This window comes from Rhinoraja longicauda, chromosome 1, assembly GCF_053455715.1.
Source record: "Rhinoraja longicauda isolate Sanriku21f chromosome 1, sRhiLon1.1, whole genome shotgun sequence".
NCBI classification, from domain to species: Eukaryota; Metazoa; Chordata; class Chondrichthyes; order Rajiformes; family Arhynchobatidae; genus Rhinoraja; species Rhinoraja longicauda.
The window spans coordinates 95,648,331-95,668,556 of NC_135953.1; the positions used below are offsets into that span (position 1 = coordinate 95,648,331).

Here is a 20,226-nt window from a genome sequence, read left to right on the forward strand (position 1 = left end):
TCCTTAAACTGTGACCCCTTGTTCTGGACTTCCCCAACATCGGGAACAATCTTCCTGCATCTAGCCTGTCCAACCCCTTAAGAATTTTGTAAGTTTCTATAAGATCCCCCCTCAATCTTCTAAATTCCAGCGAGTACAAACTGAGTTTATCCAGTCTTTCTTCATATGAAAGTTCTGCCATCCCAGGAATCAATCTGGTGAACCTTCTCTGTACTCCCTCTATGGCAAGAATGTCATTCCTCAGATTAGGAGACCAAAACTGTACGCAATACTCCAGGTGTGGTCTCACCAATGCCCTGTACAACTGCAGCAGAACCTCCCTGCTCCTATACTTAAATCCCCTCGCTATGAATGCCAACATACCATTCGCTTCCTTCACTGCCTGCTGCACCTGCATGCCTACTTTCAATGACTGGTGTACCACGACACCCAGGTCTCGTTGCATCTCCGCTTCTCCTAATCGGCCACCATTTCAGGTAATAGTCTGCTTTCCTGTTCTTGCCACCAAAGTGGATAACCTCACATTTATCCACATTATACTGCATCTACCATGCCTTTGCCCACTTGCCTGCACATCTTTGGGAAATGGGAGGAAATTGGATCATCCGGAAGAAACCCACGAGATCACAGGGAGAACATACAAACTCCATACAGACAGCACCTGTAGTTAGGATAGAACCTGGGTTTCTGGAGCTGTAAGGCAGCAACTCTACTGCTGAGTGTATGTGCCAATTTTAGCACAGAGGAACAAATTGCCCAGAAGTTCTGGGACAATGATTTAGAACACAATGGGAAAGATAATATTCAGCAGAATTAAGTACAGTGGGTAGTAACTGAAACTAATGAGGTATTATGACTTAATAAATCAATAAGGAAAGATTTTAGGTCAAGGATAATGCAAACACTAAATACACGAGTGGTGAATACAAGGGTAGAATATTAAGGGAATGGTTTAGAAGCAAAGGTAGAGAGGTAATGTTTAATTAAATATTTCAGACTATACACCAGTAAAATATTCAACAGAAACATTAAAAAAGGGAAAGCTGGATTTTTTTATTGCCTGCATATGGGCAACACATCTAGTAACGCAGACTGTGTTGAAAAGAACTGCAGATGCTGGTTTAAATCGAAGGTAGACACAAAATGCTAAAGTAGCTCAGCGGGGCAGGCAGCAACTCTGGAGAGAAGGAATGGGTGATGTTTCGGGTCAAGACCCTTCTTCAGACTAATGCAGAGCGCTCTTCAGATGTGATAGATTTCAGCTAGCATAAAAAACGTAGAAGGACAATGATTCAAAGACAATGATTCTTCAGCTTCCAGTACCTTAAACCCAATCAAAATGATGGTACTTTTAATTTCTACGTCAAGATTATATTTTCAGTTTGGAGTAAAGGGAGCCTGGTGGTTAATCTCACATTCTTCTCTAAAATAAAAACCTGAAAGAAAGACCTTGTTTCAGTTATCATCAATTCCTTACCCATTTGTAATTAATTTATTTAGTGATCATTTTATCTGTGGTAAAAGGCACTTTTTTTCACACCTGCTGATCATAGAATGAAATTGTTAATCCTATTTTTGTGGGTAGTGGGATCTTTACAGATTTTAAACAAATGCCTGAAAAGACTGGTGACAGAATTTGCACTGACATTTACTTTTATCTTACATAGAACTATTCAGACATGGCTTTATTATCTTGTGAAATGCAACTTGCTATGTTTTGTCTGTCTGGAACATTTAAAATAGTTACCTGTAATGTTCTTACCTATCTATAAAAGCTTCTTTTTCCTTTCGAGCTGATTAGATGCTTTTTTAGAAATTGTTCTCTTTGATGACTGTGTTTCTGTATTTTAAACATGTGTGGCCTTTGTTCACTGTCGCTGTTTTTTTAATTATTTTCTCGATTTCAATTGAAGAAATCTATTCAGTACTGTGAACTTTCTATGTGTGTGCTGTGAAAATGTGCCCTAAATTTCTTCTCCCTTCCATTCTGCCCTTGTTTCTTCACAGTCATTGTATACAGCAGATTCTAGAAAGTGTAAATCATTGTCACCTTAATGGCATAGTTCACAGGGACCTGAAGGTCAGTATTTACCCATGAACTGCAAGCAGAATACCTTAAGAGGGATGGGAAAACAATCTTAAAGATCTCTCTCACCTCAGTGCAATCTGCATGGTGCCTCTTACCAATTTGCAGGTCCACATGTCTGTAATGCATCATGGCTGAAACCTTTGGAATGCAATTGGGGAAGTCCTTTACATTTTAACGTTCTGGGTGCGCTATATTTCTGCAAAACCCGACTTTGGACTTTTATGGTAAATTTTTAATATGTCACAATACTTATTGGAAAACCGGTTATGATGCATTGCCATGTGTGAAATAAAACACCACTTCTGTTCTGAGACTTAGGCTGTGATAGCAAGTATTTGCACAACTGGTCACACGTTACTTCATTAGAATATGTATCGGCAAAAAGTGAAAATGAGTGGCAATGTTAATATCAGATGACACTCATTTAAACCTAAATTAGCAACAACATGCTGACTACTGTGTATCACTTAAATGACAAAACAAAACTATGAAAAATGCAAAACAATGTTTATAACATGTTCTTGAAAAGCACTTGCTTTCCAAAGGGGTTATGGCAATTGTTAAAATAATACAAATTGTTGAAGAAGTTTTGTTACTGTTTTTCCATGGGCTAATTATAATGTTATGATTGAGCATCCAGCCAATCATTTCTCCCTCTTGAATAAATTTGCCCATAAACAGAGTTAAAGCAAATGAACTGCTGATAAATAAGCCAAAGGTTATTCTGCTGGAGCACGTGTGGTTAGATCCATTAAGGATGACTTGTGAAAATACCAGTTGTTTGCTATTAACCATCAAGCCAGTCTCTCCAGCAGTCCACAGAGTGAGTGTCAGCTTGGAACTAACACACACCCCTGGTGTTTGCATGCAGTCATTGCATCCAACAGATCCTGGAAGCTGTGCTACACTGCCATCAGATGGGTGTGGTCCATCGAGACCTGAAGGTGAGTGATTTAAACAAGATGATAACGTGAACAGTTCAAATAGTTCTGCAGTCATCCATGAAGTAGAATTAAAGCTCTATCCAATTGGCACACTAATTTTATTTAAGGTACCAAAGGGCTATTTCTTCCAAGAAAATCACCTCCCAAATGTCACTGCCCACAGCAAGGAAGCAGATTAGGCAAGGAAGGACATATAATCTGAAAATTATAACTGAGCAACTCTTGTTCTCCCTTCTTGGTTGTTCTTCACTGTTGTCTAAAAGGAGGAGATTAATGCTACTGTATGATTGAATAAGTGCAGGCAGTCATTTGTCACTTGCAATCTCAGTGAGTTTCAATGGGCAATTTGATCGGAAAAAAAAGTGTTCAAGATACAGAGGAAGGCATGCTCAAGCATAGACATTAATACATGTAGGCTAAGGATAATATTTAACTCGACGTTGATGCTTTTTAATGCGAAATAATCTCAATCGTTTATTCTAGTTTTGAAAAAATAATGATTTGGTTGAATTGAAAGATACCTACCAGCCTCAGTATAACGGTACCTCTGCAAGACCTGGTGCCTTGATTGGGGAGCAAGCAATGAAGAGCATATCATTCTGTGTGCATGATTCTCTTGCCTATTCAAATTAATGTGTGGGCTGTGGTGGAAAATGATATGTAAATAAATGTCCTTGATTTAAGTCTTCTTGTCCATTAGCAAAACCGTTCATCGCTAGAAATTGCTTATCATTTGGCATTTTATTTGTAAGTCCAAAGGATGGCATTATATGAGAGAAATAAATTAGTATGTGTGTGTTATATATTTACCAGAAATTACAGGAGCATTTGTTTGTACTGTGGGACTTGTTGGGTCTTTTGCCCAGGAGCAAGTGATAGAAGGAGGAATATTCTTAATAGCTTAAAAATGTATGTACATAAATACCCAGTGCGTATATATTGCACAATATGTCTGGATCAAAGTCTCTCTAGTTATGGGTCCTAACACACCTAGACGTCCAGTTGGCTGGGTTTTGCGGGGCAATGTGGACAACATTTCTTTTCAAGAATATTCGCATCGATTATTTCTATATACTTGAGCAAAAAATCCAATTTTTAAAATCAGTTGTTTTTGCAGTCAGTGAAATAGTTACAAATATCGCATGGAGAAGGGTTGTTTCATTATTTATATCAATGGGAAACAAGGCACTTAGCCTGACATATGTGTTTCACATCACAGGAAAGCACTTTAACTTCTAATGTGCATAAACAAAGAGAGTGACATTTATTGGCGTGATGGAATCGTACAGCACGGTACATGCCTCCTCACCCATCACGTCAGGGCCAATCATGATGCCCAGCTACAGTAATCCCAGGTGCATTAGGTCCCTATTATTCTGTGCTTTTCCTATTCAAGTGCCTGTCAGGCTCTGGTCAGGAATGAATGAATGAATGAATGAATAAGTTTATTGGCCAAGTATGCAGATACAAGGAATGTGCCTTGGTGCACCACTCACAGATGACAACACAAACATACAGTTAACAATTAAGAATAAAGCATAAACACATCAAAGCAATAACGATACACCATTACGGCCTAAACATGTGGGTGAAAATAAACCAGAGCAAAAAAGAGACTACAGACTTTGGTTATTGAGTAGAACTATCACTCGGGGGAAAAAAGCTGTTTTTATGTCTGGCTGTGGCTGCTTTGACAGTCCGGAGTCACCTTCCAGAGGGTGGTGCTTCGAAGAGTTTGTGGCCAGGGTGGGAGGGGTCAGAGATGATCTTGCCCGCTCGCTTCCTGGCCCTTGCAGTCTACAGTTCGTCAATGGGGGGAAGGTTGCAGCCAACAACATTCTCAGCTGTGCGAAGGATCCGTTGCAGCCTCCGGATGTCGTGCTTGGTGGCTGAGCCAAACCAGACAATGATGGAGAAGGTGAGGACGGACTCAATGATAGCAGTATAGAATTGGACCATCATTGCCTGTGGCAGATTGTGTTTCTTCAGTTGCTGCAGGAAGTACATCCTCTGTTGGGCTTTTTTTTACTGTGGAGTCAATGATGAGCCCCCATTTAAGGTCCCTGGAGATGATGGTTCCAAGGAACTTAAATGACTCCACAGATGTAACTATGGTGTTGTTGAGGGCGAGTGGGGGGAGGGAGGGGAGGGGGATCTCTTCGAAAGTCTACAATTAGTTTCACTGTCTTGAGAGCATTGAGCTCCAGGTTGTTGCGATGACAGCAGCTGTGTCACTTCCCCTCTGTAGGCAGATTCCTCCTCATCCTGGATCAGTCCAATCAGGGTAGTGTCATCCGCAAACTTGAGGAGCTTGACAGAGGAGTCTGTGGAGGTGCAGTCGTTGGTGTAGAGAGAGTAAAGGAGAGGGGAGAGTACGCAGCCTTGCGGTGCACCTATGCTGAGGGTCTGCGGGTCCGAGATGTGCTTTCTCAGCCTCACATGTCCGTCAGGAAAAGGTTGGCGGCATGGGAAAGGTACAGGAAGCTGGGATCAAGTGTATCCCTGGAGGAGTTTTGGGCACTGAGCATATTTAAGAAGGAAATTAGAAGGGCAAAATGGGGGCAGGTGATAGCTCTAGTAGATAATATTAAGGGAATTCCAAAAATATGTTATAAGCGCATTAAGGGAAAGAGGATGACTAAAGAGAGAACAGGGCCCTTTAAAAACAAAAATGGACATCTCCTTGTGAAGCTGAAGGAGATGGGCAAGGTCCATAATGAGTAGGAAAGAACTGCAGATGCTGGTTTAAATCAAAGATAGATATAAAATACTAGAGTAACTGAGCGGGACAGGCAGCATCTCTGGAGAGAAGGAATGGGTGATATTTCAGGTCGAGACCCTTCTTCAGACTCAAGACTTGAGTCTGAAGAAGGGTTTCGACCCAATACGTCACCCATTCCTTCTCTCCAGAGATGCTGCCTCAGTTACTCCAGTATTTTGTGTCCATAATGAGTATTTCTCTTCTGTGTTTACTGTGAAAAATGATGTAAAGACTGGGGAATTTAAGGTAGTTAATGGAAGTGTTTGAGGACAGTCAGTATTACAGCCGAGGAGGTGCTGAATATCTAAGGGTGTATGAAGGTGGATAAATCTCTCAGAATCTTCTCCACACATCTCATGACTTTTTTGAGGAGTTAACTACAAAATATGATGAAGGCAAAGCCATAGATGTCATCTAAATGGAGTTCAGCAAGGCATTTGATTCAGCATGATAGGATGCTTTGAAAGGTTAGATGGCATGGGATCCCGGGACAGCTGGCCAACTGGATTGAGAAATGGCTTCATGGAAGGAAGCAGTCATAGAGTGATACAGTGTGGAAACAGGCCCTTCGGCCCAACTTACCCACACCGGCCAACATGTCCCATCTACACTAGTCCCACCTGCCCGCCTTTGGTCCATATCCCTCCAAACCTGTCCTATCCATGTACCTGTCTAACTGTTTCTTAAACTTCAGGATAGTCCCAGGCTCAACTACCTCCTCTGGCAGCTTGTTCCATACACTCACCATCCATTGTGTGAAAAAGCTACCCCTCAGATTCTTATTAAATCTTTTCCCCTTCACCTTAAACCTATGTCCTCTGGTCTTCAATTCACCTACTCTGGGCAAGAGATTCTGTGCATCTACCCGATCTATTCCTCTCATGATTTTATACACCTCTATAAGATCACCCTTCATCCTCCTGCACTCCATGGAATGGAGACCCAGCCTACTCGACCTCACCCTATAGCTCAGACCCTCTAGTCCTGGCAACATCCTCAAACCCGTTCCAGCTTAACAACATCTTTCCTATAACAGGTGCCCAGAACTGAACACAATACTCAAAATGCGAGGGTGATGATGGAAGGTTGTTTTACGGACTGGAGGCCTGATACGTGTGGTGTGCCTCAGGGATAATTGCTGGGCCCATTGGTGTTTATGGTTTATATCAACGAGTTGGATGAAAATGTGCAAGGCATGATTAGCAAGTTTGCAGATTACACAAAAGTAGGTATTGCATTTTGGGAAGTCAAAGCAGAGCAAGGCCATCACAGAGCTCTGGGGAGTGTTGTAGAGCAGAGGGATCTAGGAGTACAGGTACATAGTTCCTTCAAAGTGGTGTCACAGCTAGATAGACTGGTCAAGAAGGCTTTTGGCACATTGACCTTCATCAGTCAGAGTATTAAGTATAGAAGTTGGGATGTTATGTTACAGTTGTACAAGACATCGGTGAGGCCACATTTGGATTATTGTGTTCAGATATGGTCACCCTGTTCTAGGAAATATGTTGCAAAGCTGGAAAGGGTACAGAGAAGACTTACAAGAATGTTGCCAGGACTCAAGGGTCTGAGCTATAGGGAGAGGTTGATCAGACTAGGACATATTCCTTGGGGTGCGGGAGGATGAGGGGTGATCTTACGGATGTGTCTTAGATCATGAGTGGTAAATGCACAGAGTCATTTATGCAGAGGAGGGGAATCCAGAACCAGAGGACACAGGTTTAAGGTGAGGGAGGAAATAATTAATAATAATAATAATAATAATAATACATTTAATTTATATAGCGCTTTTCTGGAAACTCAAAGACGCTTTACAGAGCAAACAAAACATAAAAACAAACAAACAAACAAAAGATTTATCCAGATGGAGTAAGAACCTGAGGGGCAACTTTTTTACACAAAGGGTGGTGAGTGTATGGAACGTACCTCCAGAGGAAATAGTTGAGATGGGTACTATCAAAATGTTTTAAATAAATTTGAACATGTACATGGATTGGATTGGTTTAGAGGGACATGGGACAAATACACCCCAGTGGGACTAATTGTTGTTGTTGTTCGTCCTTCAGGTTCGGGTGTAGATAGGTCATGTTGATTGGTGTGGGCAAGTTGGGCTGAAGGGGCTGTTTCCATTCTGTATGACTCTGACCCTAAATGTCTTTTCAATGCTTTATGTTAAAAAATAATGTTCATGAACATGCCTTGTGAAGAGTTGGAATGAGGCCATAAAAGATATGGTTGATCCAAAGCTAGCAATGAATTATACCCCAAGTAATTTAACAGTATGTCATCACCATTAAAGATCTCATGCAGTTTTGATTATCCAAAATAATTTGATAAATAGAGTTGTACTACAGAGAAACAGGCACTATACCGAGCATTATGACAAAATATACTAATCCCGCTTACCTGCATTAATTATTAATTCCATGAGCCTTTGCCGTGCTCATTCAAATACATGAAGATGCTTCTTGAATATTTTTACTGTTCCTGCCTCCACCACCTGTGGCAATTCATAGAAACATAGAAAATAGGTGCAGGAGGAGGCCATTCAGCCCTTTGAACCAGCACCGCCATTCATTGTGATCTTGGCTGATCATCCACAATCAGTAACCCGTACCTGCCTTCTCCCATAACCCTTAATTCCGCTAGCCCTAAGAGCTCTATCTAACTCTCTTTTAAATTCATCCAATGAATTGGCCTCCACTGTGGCAGAGAATTCCATAAATTCACAACTCTCTGGGTGAAAATGTTTTTTCTCATTTCAGTTTCAAATGGCCTCCCCTTTATTCATATACTGTGACCCCTGGTTCTGGACTCCACCAACATTGGGGACATTTTTCCTGCTTGTCCAGTCCTTTTATAATTTTTCGATAAGATCCCCTCTCATCGTTCTAAATTCCAGTGAAATCAAGCCCACTTTCCAATCTTTCCTCATATGACAGTCCCGCCATTCTGGGGATTAACGCTGCACTCCCTCAATAGCAAGGATGTCCTTCCTCAAATTAGGAGATAAACTGCACACAATACTCCAGATGTGGTCTCACCAGGGCCTTGCACAACTTCAGAATGACCTCTTTACTCCTATACTCAAATGCTCTCGTTATGAAGGCCAACTAGCTTTCTTCACTACCTGCTCTACCTGCATGTTTACTTTCAGTGACTGGTGTATAAGGACACTCAGGTCCCATTGCACTTCCCTTTTTCCTAATCCGACATCATTGAGATAATAATCTGCCTCCTTGTTCTTGCCGCCTAAGTGGATAACCTCACATTTATCTACATTATACTGCATCTGCCATACATCTGCCCACTCACTCAACCTGTCCAAGTCACCCTGCAACCTCCAAGCATCCTCTTCGCAGTTCACACTGCCACCCAGCTTTATGTCATCTGCAAATTTGCTAGTGTTACTTTTAATTCCATCATCCTAATCATTAATATATATTGTAAATAGTTGCGGCCCCAGCACCGAGCCTTGCGGCACTCCATTCTTTGTTTCCTGTCTGCCAACCAATTCTCTATCCATGTCAATACCCTACCCCCAATACCATGTGCTCTAATTTTGCCCACTAATCTCCTGCATGGGACCTTATCAAAGGCTTTATGAAACTCTAGATACAGTACATTCACTGCCTCTCCTTCATCCATTTTACTTGCCACATCCTCAAAAAAATCCAGAAGATTAGTCAAGCAGGATTTCCCCTTCATAAACCCATGCTGACTTGGACCAATCCTTTTACTGCTATCCAAATGCGCCGTGATTAGACAATAGGTGCAGGAGTAGAACATTCGACCCTTCGAGCCAGCACCACCATTCAATGTGATCATGGCTGATCATTCTCAATCAGTACCCCGTTCCTGCCTTCTCCCTATACCCCCTGACTCCACTATCCTTAAGAGGTCTATCTCGCTCTCTCTTGAATGCATTCAGAAAATTGGCCTCCACTGCCTTGTGAGGCAGAGAATTCCACAGATTTACAACTCTCTGACTGAAAAAGTTTTTCCTCATCTCCATTCTAAATGGCCTACCCCTTATTCTTAAACTGTGGCCCCTGGTTCTGGACTCGCCCAACATTGGGAACATGTTTCCTGCCTCTAACGTGTCCAACCCCTTAATAATCTTATGTGTTTCGATAAGATCCCTCTCATCCTTCTAAATTCCAGTGTATACAAGCCTAGTCGTTCCAGTCTTTCAACATATGACAGTCCCGCCATTCCGGGAATTAACCTAGTAAACCTATGCTGCACGCGCTCAATAGCAAGAATATCCTTCCTCAAATTTGGAGACCAAATTAATAATTGACTCCAGCATCTTAACCACCACTGATGTCAGGCTAACTGGTCAAAAATTCCCCGTTTTCTCTCTCACTCCTTTCGTGAAAAGTGGGATAACATTAGCTGCCCTCCAATCCTACAGGAACTGATTCTGAATCTATTGGAAAATGATCACCAATGCGTCCACTATTTCTAGAGCCACCTCCTTGAGTACCCTCGGATGCAGACCATCAGGTCCTGGGGATTTTTCAGCCTTCAGTCCCATCAGTCTACCCAATACTTTTTCTCACCTAATGCAAATTTCTTTCAGTTACTGTCTCCCTTGATCCTCTGTCCTCCTGTGCATCTGGGAGATTGTTTGTATCTTCCTTAGTCAAGATAGAACCAAAGTACCTGTTCAACTCTTCTGCCATTTCTTTGTTCCCCAGAATAATTCCACCTGTTTCTGCCTTCAAGGGTCCCATATTTGTCTTTACTAATCTTTTTCTCTTAACATACCTAAAGAAGCTTTTACTACCCTTTATATTCTTAGCGAGCTTACCTTTGTACTTCATCTTTTCACCCCTTATTGCCCTTTTTGTTACCTTCTGATGTCCTTTGAAAGATTCCCAGTTCTCTGGCTTCCCGCTACTCTTTGCTATGTTATACATCTTTTATTTTCGTTTTATACCATCCCTAACTTCCCTTGTCAGCCACGGTTGCCTCTTACTCCCCTCAGAATCTATCTTCCTCTTTGGAATGAAATGATCCTGCATCTTCTGGATTTTGCCCAGAAATCCTGCCATTGCTGTTCCACCATCATTCCTGCTAGGATCCTTTTCCAGTTGGCCTTAGCCAGCTCCTCTCTCATTCCTTCATAGTCCCCTTTGTTCAACTGCAACACTGCGGTTCTTTTACCTTGAGTTCCCTTATTAAATCTGGTTCATTAGACAACACTAAATTCAGAATTGGCTTCAATACAAGCTGCTCTAAGAATCCATCTTGGAGGCACTCTACAAACTCCCTTTCTTGGGATCCAGAACCAACCTGATTTTCCCAGTCTACCTGCATATTGAAATCTCCCATAACCACAGTGGCTTTACCTTTGTTACATGCCAATTTTAACTCCTGCTGCAGCTCGCACCCCCTGTCCAGGCTACTGTTTAGGGGCCTGTAGATAACTCCCATTAGTGTCTTCTTACCTTTACAATTCCTCAATTCTAACCACAGCGACTCTACATCGTCAGTCCCTTTGTCACCTCTCGCAAGGGACTGAATTTCATCCCTCACCAACAGAGCTACCCCACCTCCTCTACCCACCTGCCTGTCCTTTCTATAGGACGTATAACCATGAATATTCAGTTCCCAGCCCCGATCCTCCTGCAGCCACGTCTCTGTAATCCCCACAATGTCATATCTACCAATCTCTAACTGAGCCTCAAGCTCATCCACTTTTCTTTGCATTCCAGATACCTATGTCTTTTGTGAAAAATCTATCCCTCAGGGAGGGGTAGAAACCAATTCCCTCTTACCTTTCAACCTATGCCCACTAGTTTTAGACACCCCCGACCTTGCAAAACAGACTCTAGCTATCTATGCCTTCTTTGTTCCAGGGAAAACTATCTGGTACATTCTTTTCCAATGATTCAAAGATACTTTATTGTCACATGTGAAATGCTTTGTTTTGCATACAACTTGGTTAAATCATACAGCAGACATCACCTTGGCAGTACACAAGAGTTGCAACATTTCTGGCGCTGACAAAGTTACATCAAGTTAGTCAAACAGACTTATCTTCTGCTTGCAGCGCTGAACCAGGGCTGCTGCTGCTACACATGGCAGCCGGTGACCCACGGCCGGGTCCCCTCACTTCGTTCTTGACGGTCTTCTGCCGTGTCTCCCCCTCCACTCTCGGTGACCCCTCGGCTCTCAGCGGTTGCTCGCGCGTCCCTCCTCGCTGAGTGATCCTCGGCGGGCAGGGCCTCAAGTGTGTCGGCGGCTGGCCATTGGCGGCTCCTCTAACCTCGATCCTTGGTCCCCTGTCCGCGGCAAGCAGGTTCAGTGGCAGGTGAGTTGGGCCTGCTGGTGGGCTTGGCCACAGCTCGGTGGGATACTGCCAGCACGTGGCTCAAGTCCTCAACTCAAGTCCCCCAATGCCAATTGAATTATTTCACAACATTTAGTGCAAGATAAAGTCCGATTAAAGATAGTTCAAAGTTCTCCAATAAGGTAGATGGGAGGTCAGGACTGCTTTCAAGTCGGTTCAGTTGCCTGATAACAGCTGGGAAGAAACTGTCCCTGAATCTGTTAGTGTGCATTTTCAAACTTGAATACTTGCCTGATAGGAGAGGGGAGAAGAAGGAATGACCAGGGTGAGACTGGTCCTTGATTCTGCTGGCGGCTTTGCAGAGGCAGCATGAAGTGTGGATGGAGTCAATGGAAGGCATATTTAGCCCAAACTGTCCCTTCAATGAGATTGTATATTAACAGGGCTTATTTAATTTGGAGAAAGTAATATGTAGAAAATATTTTGGGAATTCTTCCAAAAAATCAAATTAATTACGTGTATACAAATAAGCTTTGTAGTGGACCATGTATGACTGTAGATACTTGATTCTTCAACCTGAGATTGACATTAACCATGCTGCTGAACAAGTGAACTATTGGCAGTGATGTGTATTCCACAGAGTTAAATCATTTTATTGTTGTGCTATTATGATTTCATACATGATTAACCTTTACCAGCTTCCATGTTCTGAATTGCAATTGTTTAATTTCTTGGCTGGTGTAACAGGTTACATTTATTTTTTTGTGATTTGGGCAATCAAAAAAGAATTATTGAATAGGCAGAATTTGAAGTTTACAAACTCCTTGTGCACTTATTTTCCCAATCTTGATATTTTTTGGTTCCTGAGTTGTGAAAGATCTATTCTATAGCACAGCGTCCATGATCCTCTGAGTCAGAGAATTACAAGGATTTTCAATCCCTGTCATGTTATGTGTTTAATTTTTAAAATAACTATGCCATGAATAAGTTGAAAGGTAGACACAAAATGCTGGAGTAACCCAGCGGGTCAGGCAGCATCTCTGGAGAGAAGGAATGGGTGACGTTTTGGTTCGAGACCCTTCTTCATGAATAAGCTCAATAGAAACCAATTTATGGAATTTCTAAAAAACTAGAGTATTGATCCAGATAAAATGTAAACTTATAAGTAGCTTTTAATTTATAATAAGAATCGCAGAATTCAATCTTTGAAATTAATAACCCTGACATACTGATTCACTCCTTTATATTTAGCAAAATGTTGATTAACATTCATTGGACTTTTTTTGCATATAAACCAATGGTTCTTGTGCTGTTTTACCAGATTTGTTCCAGTAATCACCAATTAACGATAAGATTTGTGAATGCAGAATATATATTTTTCTTTCTAAACATAAGGCAAGCACTTGAGACACCTTTAAAGTTGGAATATTGGGTTTGAGACACAAACTAAATAAATTTGAGATAATATCATGGATTGACTATTGGCGAACAGTCACAGAGTTTTTCAATATTTAGTTTTAAGCTCTCCATTTTATGTGCTGTTGATATAATATTGGAATAACAACAAAAGTTGATCACGGAAAGTGGTTTATTGGGTAGATTACCTGCTTAGCAAAACAAGCGAAACTTCTGATCAGTGATACTTTAGTGACCATTTAGTGGAGAATTATTGAGTATGAATATATTGCTTGATGATAAGAGTTTATTATGTAATACCTAAGATTGATTATAATTTAAAGATTTTCTAAATCATATTCTTTCCTCCACTTTTTAAAAAATGAAGCCAGAGAATTTGCTCTTAGCTAGCAAAATGAAGGGAGCAGCTGTGAAGCTGGCAGATTTTGGATTAGCTATTGAAGTCCAAGGTGAACAGCAGGCATGGTTTGGTGAGTATATTTATACAGTCAATTTCAAGAGTTGAGAGTCAAGCATGTTTATTGTCATATGTCCTGAAATGGAACAATGACATTTTTACTAGTAGCAGCAGAACAGGTATGTAAACATAGTACTCAGTCAAGACTATAATAAACAACATAAAGTTTAATAAATAAAAACATCAGTATCGCACAAAAACAAAGCCCAAAGTCCCTAGTGCGATTAAGGTAGTTCGGAGTTTAGTTGGATTCAGAGTGATCAATAGCCTAATCGTTGTAGGGAAAAAGCTGCTCCTGAACCTGGATGATACAGTTTTCAGGCTTCTATATATTCTTCCTAATGGCAGCAGTGAAACAAGTGTGGCCAGGATTGTGTGGGTCCTTGAAGATGTTGGCTGCCTTTGTGAGGCAGCGCTTCCTATAGATCCCTTTTATGGTGGGGAAGACAGTACCCATGATGGACTGGGCAGTGTTTTGCAATTTCCTCCGTTCCTGGGCGTTTGATTTGCTGAACCAGGCCATGAAGCAACCAGTCAATGTGCTCTCTATGTACACCTGTAGAAGTTCAAGAGAGTATTTACCAACATACCTAATCTCCAAAATCTTCTAAGGAAGTAGAGGCATTGATGGGCTTTCTTTAAGATTGCATCAATGTGATGGGATCCAGGACAGAACTTCAGAGATATGCACGTCCAGGAACTTGAACTCTCTCCACACCAACCCGTCAACGAAGACGGGTTTGCTGATCCTTGGCCTTTCTCTTCTAAAATTAACAATCAGTTCCTTGCTTTTATAGTTGTTGAGAGCAATGTGGTTGTTCTGGCCCCATTCAGTCAGATGATCTGCCTTCTCTATTCTAACTCGTCATTATCCATAATTTATCCAGCAAGGGCGGTGTTAGCAAATTTAAAGATGGAGTTGGAACTGTGTCTGGTTACACAGTCGTGAGTAGAGCACAGAGCTGAGCACGCAGCCTTGAAGTGTGAAGCCTTGGGCCTTGAAGCACAGCCCTGTGCCGATGATTATTGAGGAGGAAGTGTGATTGCTAATCCATACCGATTCTGTTCTGTTAATGAGGGGTCAAAGATCCAGTTGCTAAAGGAATGCTCAGTTCCCTGAGCTTGATAACAAGTTCGGAGGGGATGCTGGTGTTGAACGCCAAGCTGTAGTCAATGAACAACAGACATTAATCAGTGATTGACACAAAATGCAGATTAATACCAGTTAACAGTTCACATCTGTGCACCTTCCATGTATTTTTGGTAAGCTATCGATTAGTGAATTTACACGAGGGATCTTTTTTTTAATTCTGTGGTGACTGTTCTCATCATTGTAATTCTCAGGACCCAACCCATGGAACATAGAACATAGAACAGTACAGGACAGGACCAGCCCACAATGTCTATACTGTTCATGCTGTCTTCTTTAGCTAATCCCATGTACCTGAATATTGTTCCTCTGCCCACAGCCTGTTCATGCGTCTATTTAAATGACTCTTAAATGAAACTATTATATCTGCTTCCACCAGCTCCCCGGCAGCCAAATTCAGGCACCTTCCACTCTGTCTTTTGACAACCTTCCTCTCTATTCCTCGTTCCATAATCCCTTCTATAAGTCAAATGTTATGCAAGTCGCAATCACCTTAAAACGAGGCAGAAACAAAGAACTGCAGATGTGGGTTAATACACCAAACAAAGTGAAGTGCTGGAATAACTCAGTGGGTCAGGCAGCATCTCTGAAGAACATGGATAGATTACATTATGCGTCAGGACCCTTCTTCAGTCTGATTCAGTCTGCCAAGTTACTCGAACACTTTGTGTCGTCTCACCTTAAAACCAGGCACGATGCCGTTGGTCTGCACCAGCGAGCCTTTCTTCACCAGCTGCCACACTGTCCTGTTGACACGGTTGTTGTTGCAGCTCATGTTGTAGCCCCTGGCCAACCGATGGGACCAGCTCGGTCACCGTGGGGCTCCCTCCCCTCACACCAGCTGCCGCCTCTTCCTGTTGGCCGTCACTTTGTCCACTCCCCCCTCCACCACTGCCTCCTCCTTCCTCCCCGCAGACACTGACCTCTTCCACCCGTGGCCTTTGAAATTGGCAAGTAATCACTTCTGTTGACACGAGTGCAATGATATCCTATTAAACCATGTAATGTATAGACTTTAGTATTTTTAGCAGACACAAAAACTTTAAGCTATTAAGATGGCCATTATTTATGAAAATTACTGGAATATAATCATTCACGTAAAAATTGGATGAATAATTTGTATGCTTGTGAAGTGGAAAATGCAGTGATACGTGTATTAAACAGTTTACCAATGTGAAAAGTTGACTGATATCAAATTCTATATTCATAATAATCCACAGGATTTGCTGGTACACCAGGATACCTTTCTCCTGAGGTTTTAAGAAAAGATCCATATGGAAAGCCAGTTGACATGTGGGCTTGTGGTAAGTAAAATGCATTGTTTCAATCATTACATCAACTGCAAAAAGCAGTTTTGCCAATTGTTTTTTACCCTTATCAATACAAAGATATATAGAAAAGAGCCCAAATAACTTGAAGCAGGAATAAGCCTTTGGTCCCTTTTGGCGGCTCTGGAGTAAGATATTGGTTGTGGGGAAGATTGTGAGTCGATTATTAAAGATGTAATAGCAACGCATTTGGAAAGCAGTGACAGAATCGGTCAAAGTCAGCATGGATTTATGATGGGGAAATCATGCTTGACTAATCTACTGGAATCTTTTGAGGATATAACAAATAGAATGGATAAGGGAGAGCCAGTGGATGTGGTGTATCTAGACTTTCAAAAAGCCTTTGACAAGGTCCTACACAAGAGATTAGTGTGCAAAATTAGAGCACATGGTATTGGTGGTAGGGTATTGACATGGATAGAGAACTGGTTGGCAGATAGGAAGCAATGAGTAGGAATTAACGGGTCTTTTTCAGAATGGCAGGCATTGACTATTGGGGTGCCGCAAGGCTCAGTACTGGGACCCCAGTTATTTACAGTATATATTAACGATTTAGACAAAGGAATTATATGTAACATCGCCAAGTTTGCGGATGACACAAAGCTGGGTGGCAGTGTGAGCTGCAAGGAGGATGATAATGAGGCTGCAGGGTGACTTGGATAGGTTGAGTGAGTGGGCAGATGCAGTATAATGTGGATAAATGTGAGGTTATCGACTCTGGAGAGAATGGGTGACGTTTCGGGTCGAGACCCTTCTTCAGACTCTGAATGGTGTCAGATTATAAAAAGGGAAGGTGCAACGAGACCTAGGTGTCCTTGTACATCAGTCACTGAAAGTAAGCATACAGGCACAGCAGGCAGTGAAGAAAGCTAATGGCATGTTGGCATTCATAGCGAGAGGATTTGAGTGTAGGAGCAAGGAGGTCCTACTGCAGGATTATATGCTGTGTCGTCACAACATTTTTGCCAACTCCCAACAGGATCCCACAACTGGCCACATCTTCCCATCTCCACCCCTTTCTGCTTTCCGCAGAGACCATTCCCTCCGAAACTCCCTGGTCAACTCGTCCCTTCCCACCCAAATCAACCCCTCCCCGGGAACTTTCCCCTGCAACTGCAGGAGATGCAACACCTGTCCCTTTACCTCCCCCCTCAACCCCATCCAAGGACTCAAACAGTCTTTCCAGGTGAGGCAGAGGCTCACTTGCACCTCCTCCAAACTCATCTACTGTATCCACTGTTCTAGGTGTCAACCTCTACATCGGTGAGACCAAGTGCAGGCTCGACAATCGTTTCACTGAACACCTCCGCTCAGTCCGTCTTAACCGACCTGATCTCCCGGTGGCTCAGCACTTCAACCCCCCCCCCCCTCCCATTCCCAATCTGACATTTCTGCCCTGGGCCTCCTCCATTGTCAGAGTGATGCCCAGCGCAAATTGGAGGAACAGCACCTCATATTTCGCACCCCAGCGTATGACTTCTCTAACTTCAGATAGCCCTTGCTTTCTCTTTCCATCCCCTCCCCCTTCCCAGTTCTCCCACTTATTATCTCCGAATGCATTCTATCTTTGTCCTGCCCCCTCCCCTGACATCAATCTGAAGAAGGGTCTCGACCCGAAACGCCACCCACTCCTTCTCTCCAGAGATGCTGCCTGTCACGCTGAGTTACTCCAGCATTTTGTGTCTACCTCACAAAACAGGTTGTTTCTGCGCTGTATAAATCTCTGACTCTGATTTACTGTTGTTTTCTTGCATTAAACTGTGAAAGGTTTTGGAACCTTTGGTGGGAAGTTGTTGAGGGAATATTGGAGAAAATTTGCATACAATTAGAGCTAAATGTTAAACTTTCAGTTCAGATTTCAAATTTTGGAGATGAAAACCACTTTGCTATCTTCAAACCACAACAACATGGGTGGAGCAAATGCTGTAATACTTTGGCAACCAGGGGTTGACAATGATGAACATCAGCAAGAGCTTTGGAAATAAGGGGCAGCATAGTGGCGTAGTGGTAGAGTTGCTGCCTTACAGCGCCGGGTTCAATCCTGACTATGGGTACTGTCTGTAAGGAGTTTGTACGTTCTCCCGGTGACCTTCTGAGTTTTCTCCGGGTGCTACGGTTTCCTCCAATATTCCAAAGACGGCAGGTTCGTAGGCTAATTGGTTTCTGTAAATTGTCCATAATGTGTAGGATAGAACTAGTATACGGGTGATCGTTGGTCGGCATGATCTCGGTGGGCCGAAGGGCCTGTTTCCCCACTGTATCTCTAAACTAAGCTAAACTAAACAGCAGCAGTCATGTCTCGCATGTCTGGAGTTCTATATAGAATCTGTATAAGGATGTTGTATAATTAATCGAGGCTACAGTGATTTTTGAGATCAATTTCTTTTGTTGTGGGTATTCGGTAACTGAAAATTCAGACCATCAACACTATGTTTCTAGAAAGTGAAAGGTCGAGATAATTGGTATTGATTTGGTTCTCCGCTCCTGGTGACTCCAGCTTTCATTTTGCAGCAAGGCTGCTTCAATGAGCTAGAGAATATGTGCACTTCCATAATTCAAACTAAGTTGATGACAGCCATAATTGAGCTGAGTATTTTTTAAATTAAGTATTGATTCTATGTTTTCTTAAACTTAATTACTAAGGGTTGACAGCTTGGCTATATTTTTGCTCACTAATGCAGTGAGACATATTAGTATATCCTTAATTTCTGCAGGTGTTATTCTGTACATACTGCTAGTTGGGTACCCTCCTTTCTGGGATGAAGATCAGCACAGACTGTACCAACAGATCAAAGCTGGTGCTTATGATGTGAGTAAAATTGACTGCCTCTCACCGATTCAAGGACTTGAAGATGTTTAATTAATCCACTAAAGTCTTTCTTTTAATTTTTCTCTGATTGCTTCATAATTAATGTAATAGCCATCATTTTTAAGTAGCTTAAGTAGTTTAAGTAGTTTAAGTTTTAAAAAAACACAACGTGCAAGAGTCAGGCAGCATATCTGGAGGACATGGACATGAATAGGCGACGTTTCGTGTTGGACCTTTCTTCAGACTCCACATCAGATTAAGCAACGTGCTGTGAAGTCACCTAAATTAGAACTGTTGCTTGTTTTCATCCTCTGGACAACCCCTGATATGTGGCCGCCACTATTTTTTTTTTGATTTGGTTTTGATTAGACTTTTTATTTGGTGCATTATGTGCATGATCTACCTGCTCATAATGTAGTTGATATATTCTATTTTATTCGGACTTTCAGTGCTCGGGTTGGCTTTGAATTCTGTGTTTTGAACTGTGGAATCTAAACTATTCTATAATGGATTGGATATTCCCAGTTTAATGCTTAAGATTTAAATAGGCAAATTGCTGAAGTTTAGGTATCTGCGCTTCCAAGAAGTAAGAGGAGAAAAGAACAGTGGTTTAAAATCAATACAGATTAAATAGTGAGCAACAGTCAAGTAATTGATTTCAATCAATTTAATTCTAGCTTCATGTCGAATTATATTGAGATCATGTAAAATTAATTTGCATAGTGAAGCATCACAGAAATATGGCCTTTGGAGTACTGAGTTAGGAAATATTTTAAATCCAGCAAAAAATGAGTTATCAAAGCAATTGTATTTAGAGTCATGGAGCTGTACAACATGAAAACAAGCCCTTACACACAACTCCATGCCAACCAAGATGCCCTGTGTAAACTAGACCCATTCTCTCTCTAAGCATTTCCTATCCAAGCGCTTGTCCAAATGTCATTTTAAAAGTTGTTATTATACACACTTCAGCT

The 20,226-nt window shown here is 41.8% G+C and overlaps 1 protein-coding gene across 10 annotated transcripts in view; it reads left to right on the forward strand.

Moving 5' to 3' along the window:
- LOC144595271 (calcium/calmodulin-dependent protein kinase type II delta chain) overlaps positions 1 to 20,226 on the forward strand; it is a 225,769-nt gene that overhangs the window by 137,596 nt on the left and 67,947 nt on the right. For 6 of the 10 annotated variants that reach the window (XM_078402598.1, XM_078402614.1, XM_078402565.1 and 3 more), the window contains exons 6-9: positions 2,008 to 2,080; positions 13,876 to 13,978; positions 16,336 to 16,419; positions 19,158 to 19,252. In XM_078402598.1, coding sequence (XP_078258724.1) covers positions 2,008 to 2,080; positions 13,876 to 13,978; positions 16,336 to 16,419; positions 19,158 to 19,252 — 355 coding nt within the window. Of the gene's footprint in view, positions 1 to 2,007; positions 2,081 to 2,960; positions 3,034 to 13,875; positions 13,979 to 16,335; positions 16,420 to 19,157; positions 19,253 to 20,226 lie in introns of all 10 variants that reach the window. The other 4 variants (XM_078402575.1, XM_078402623.1, XM_078402633.1 and 1 more) reach the window with 1 other exon arrangement.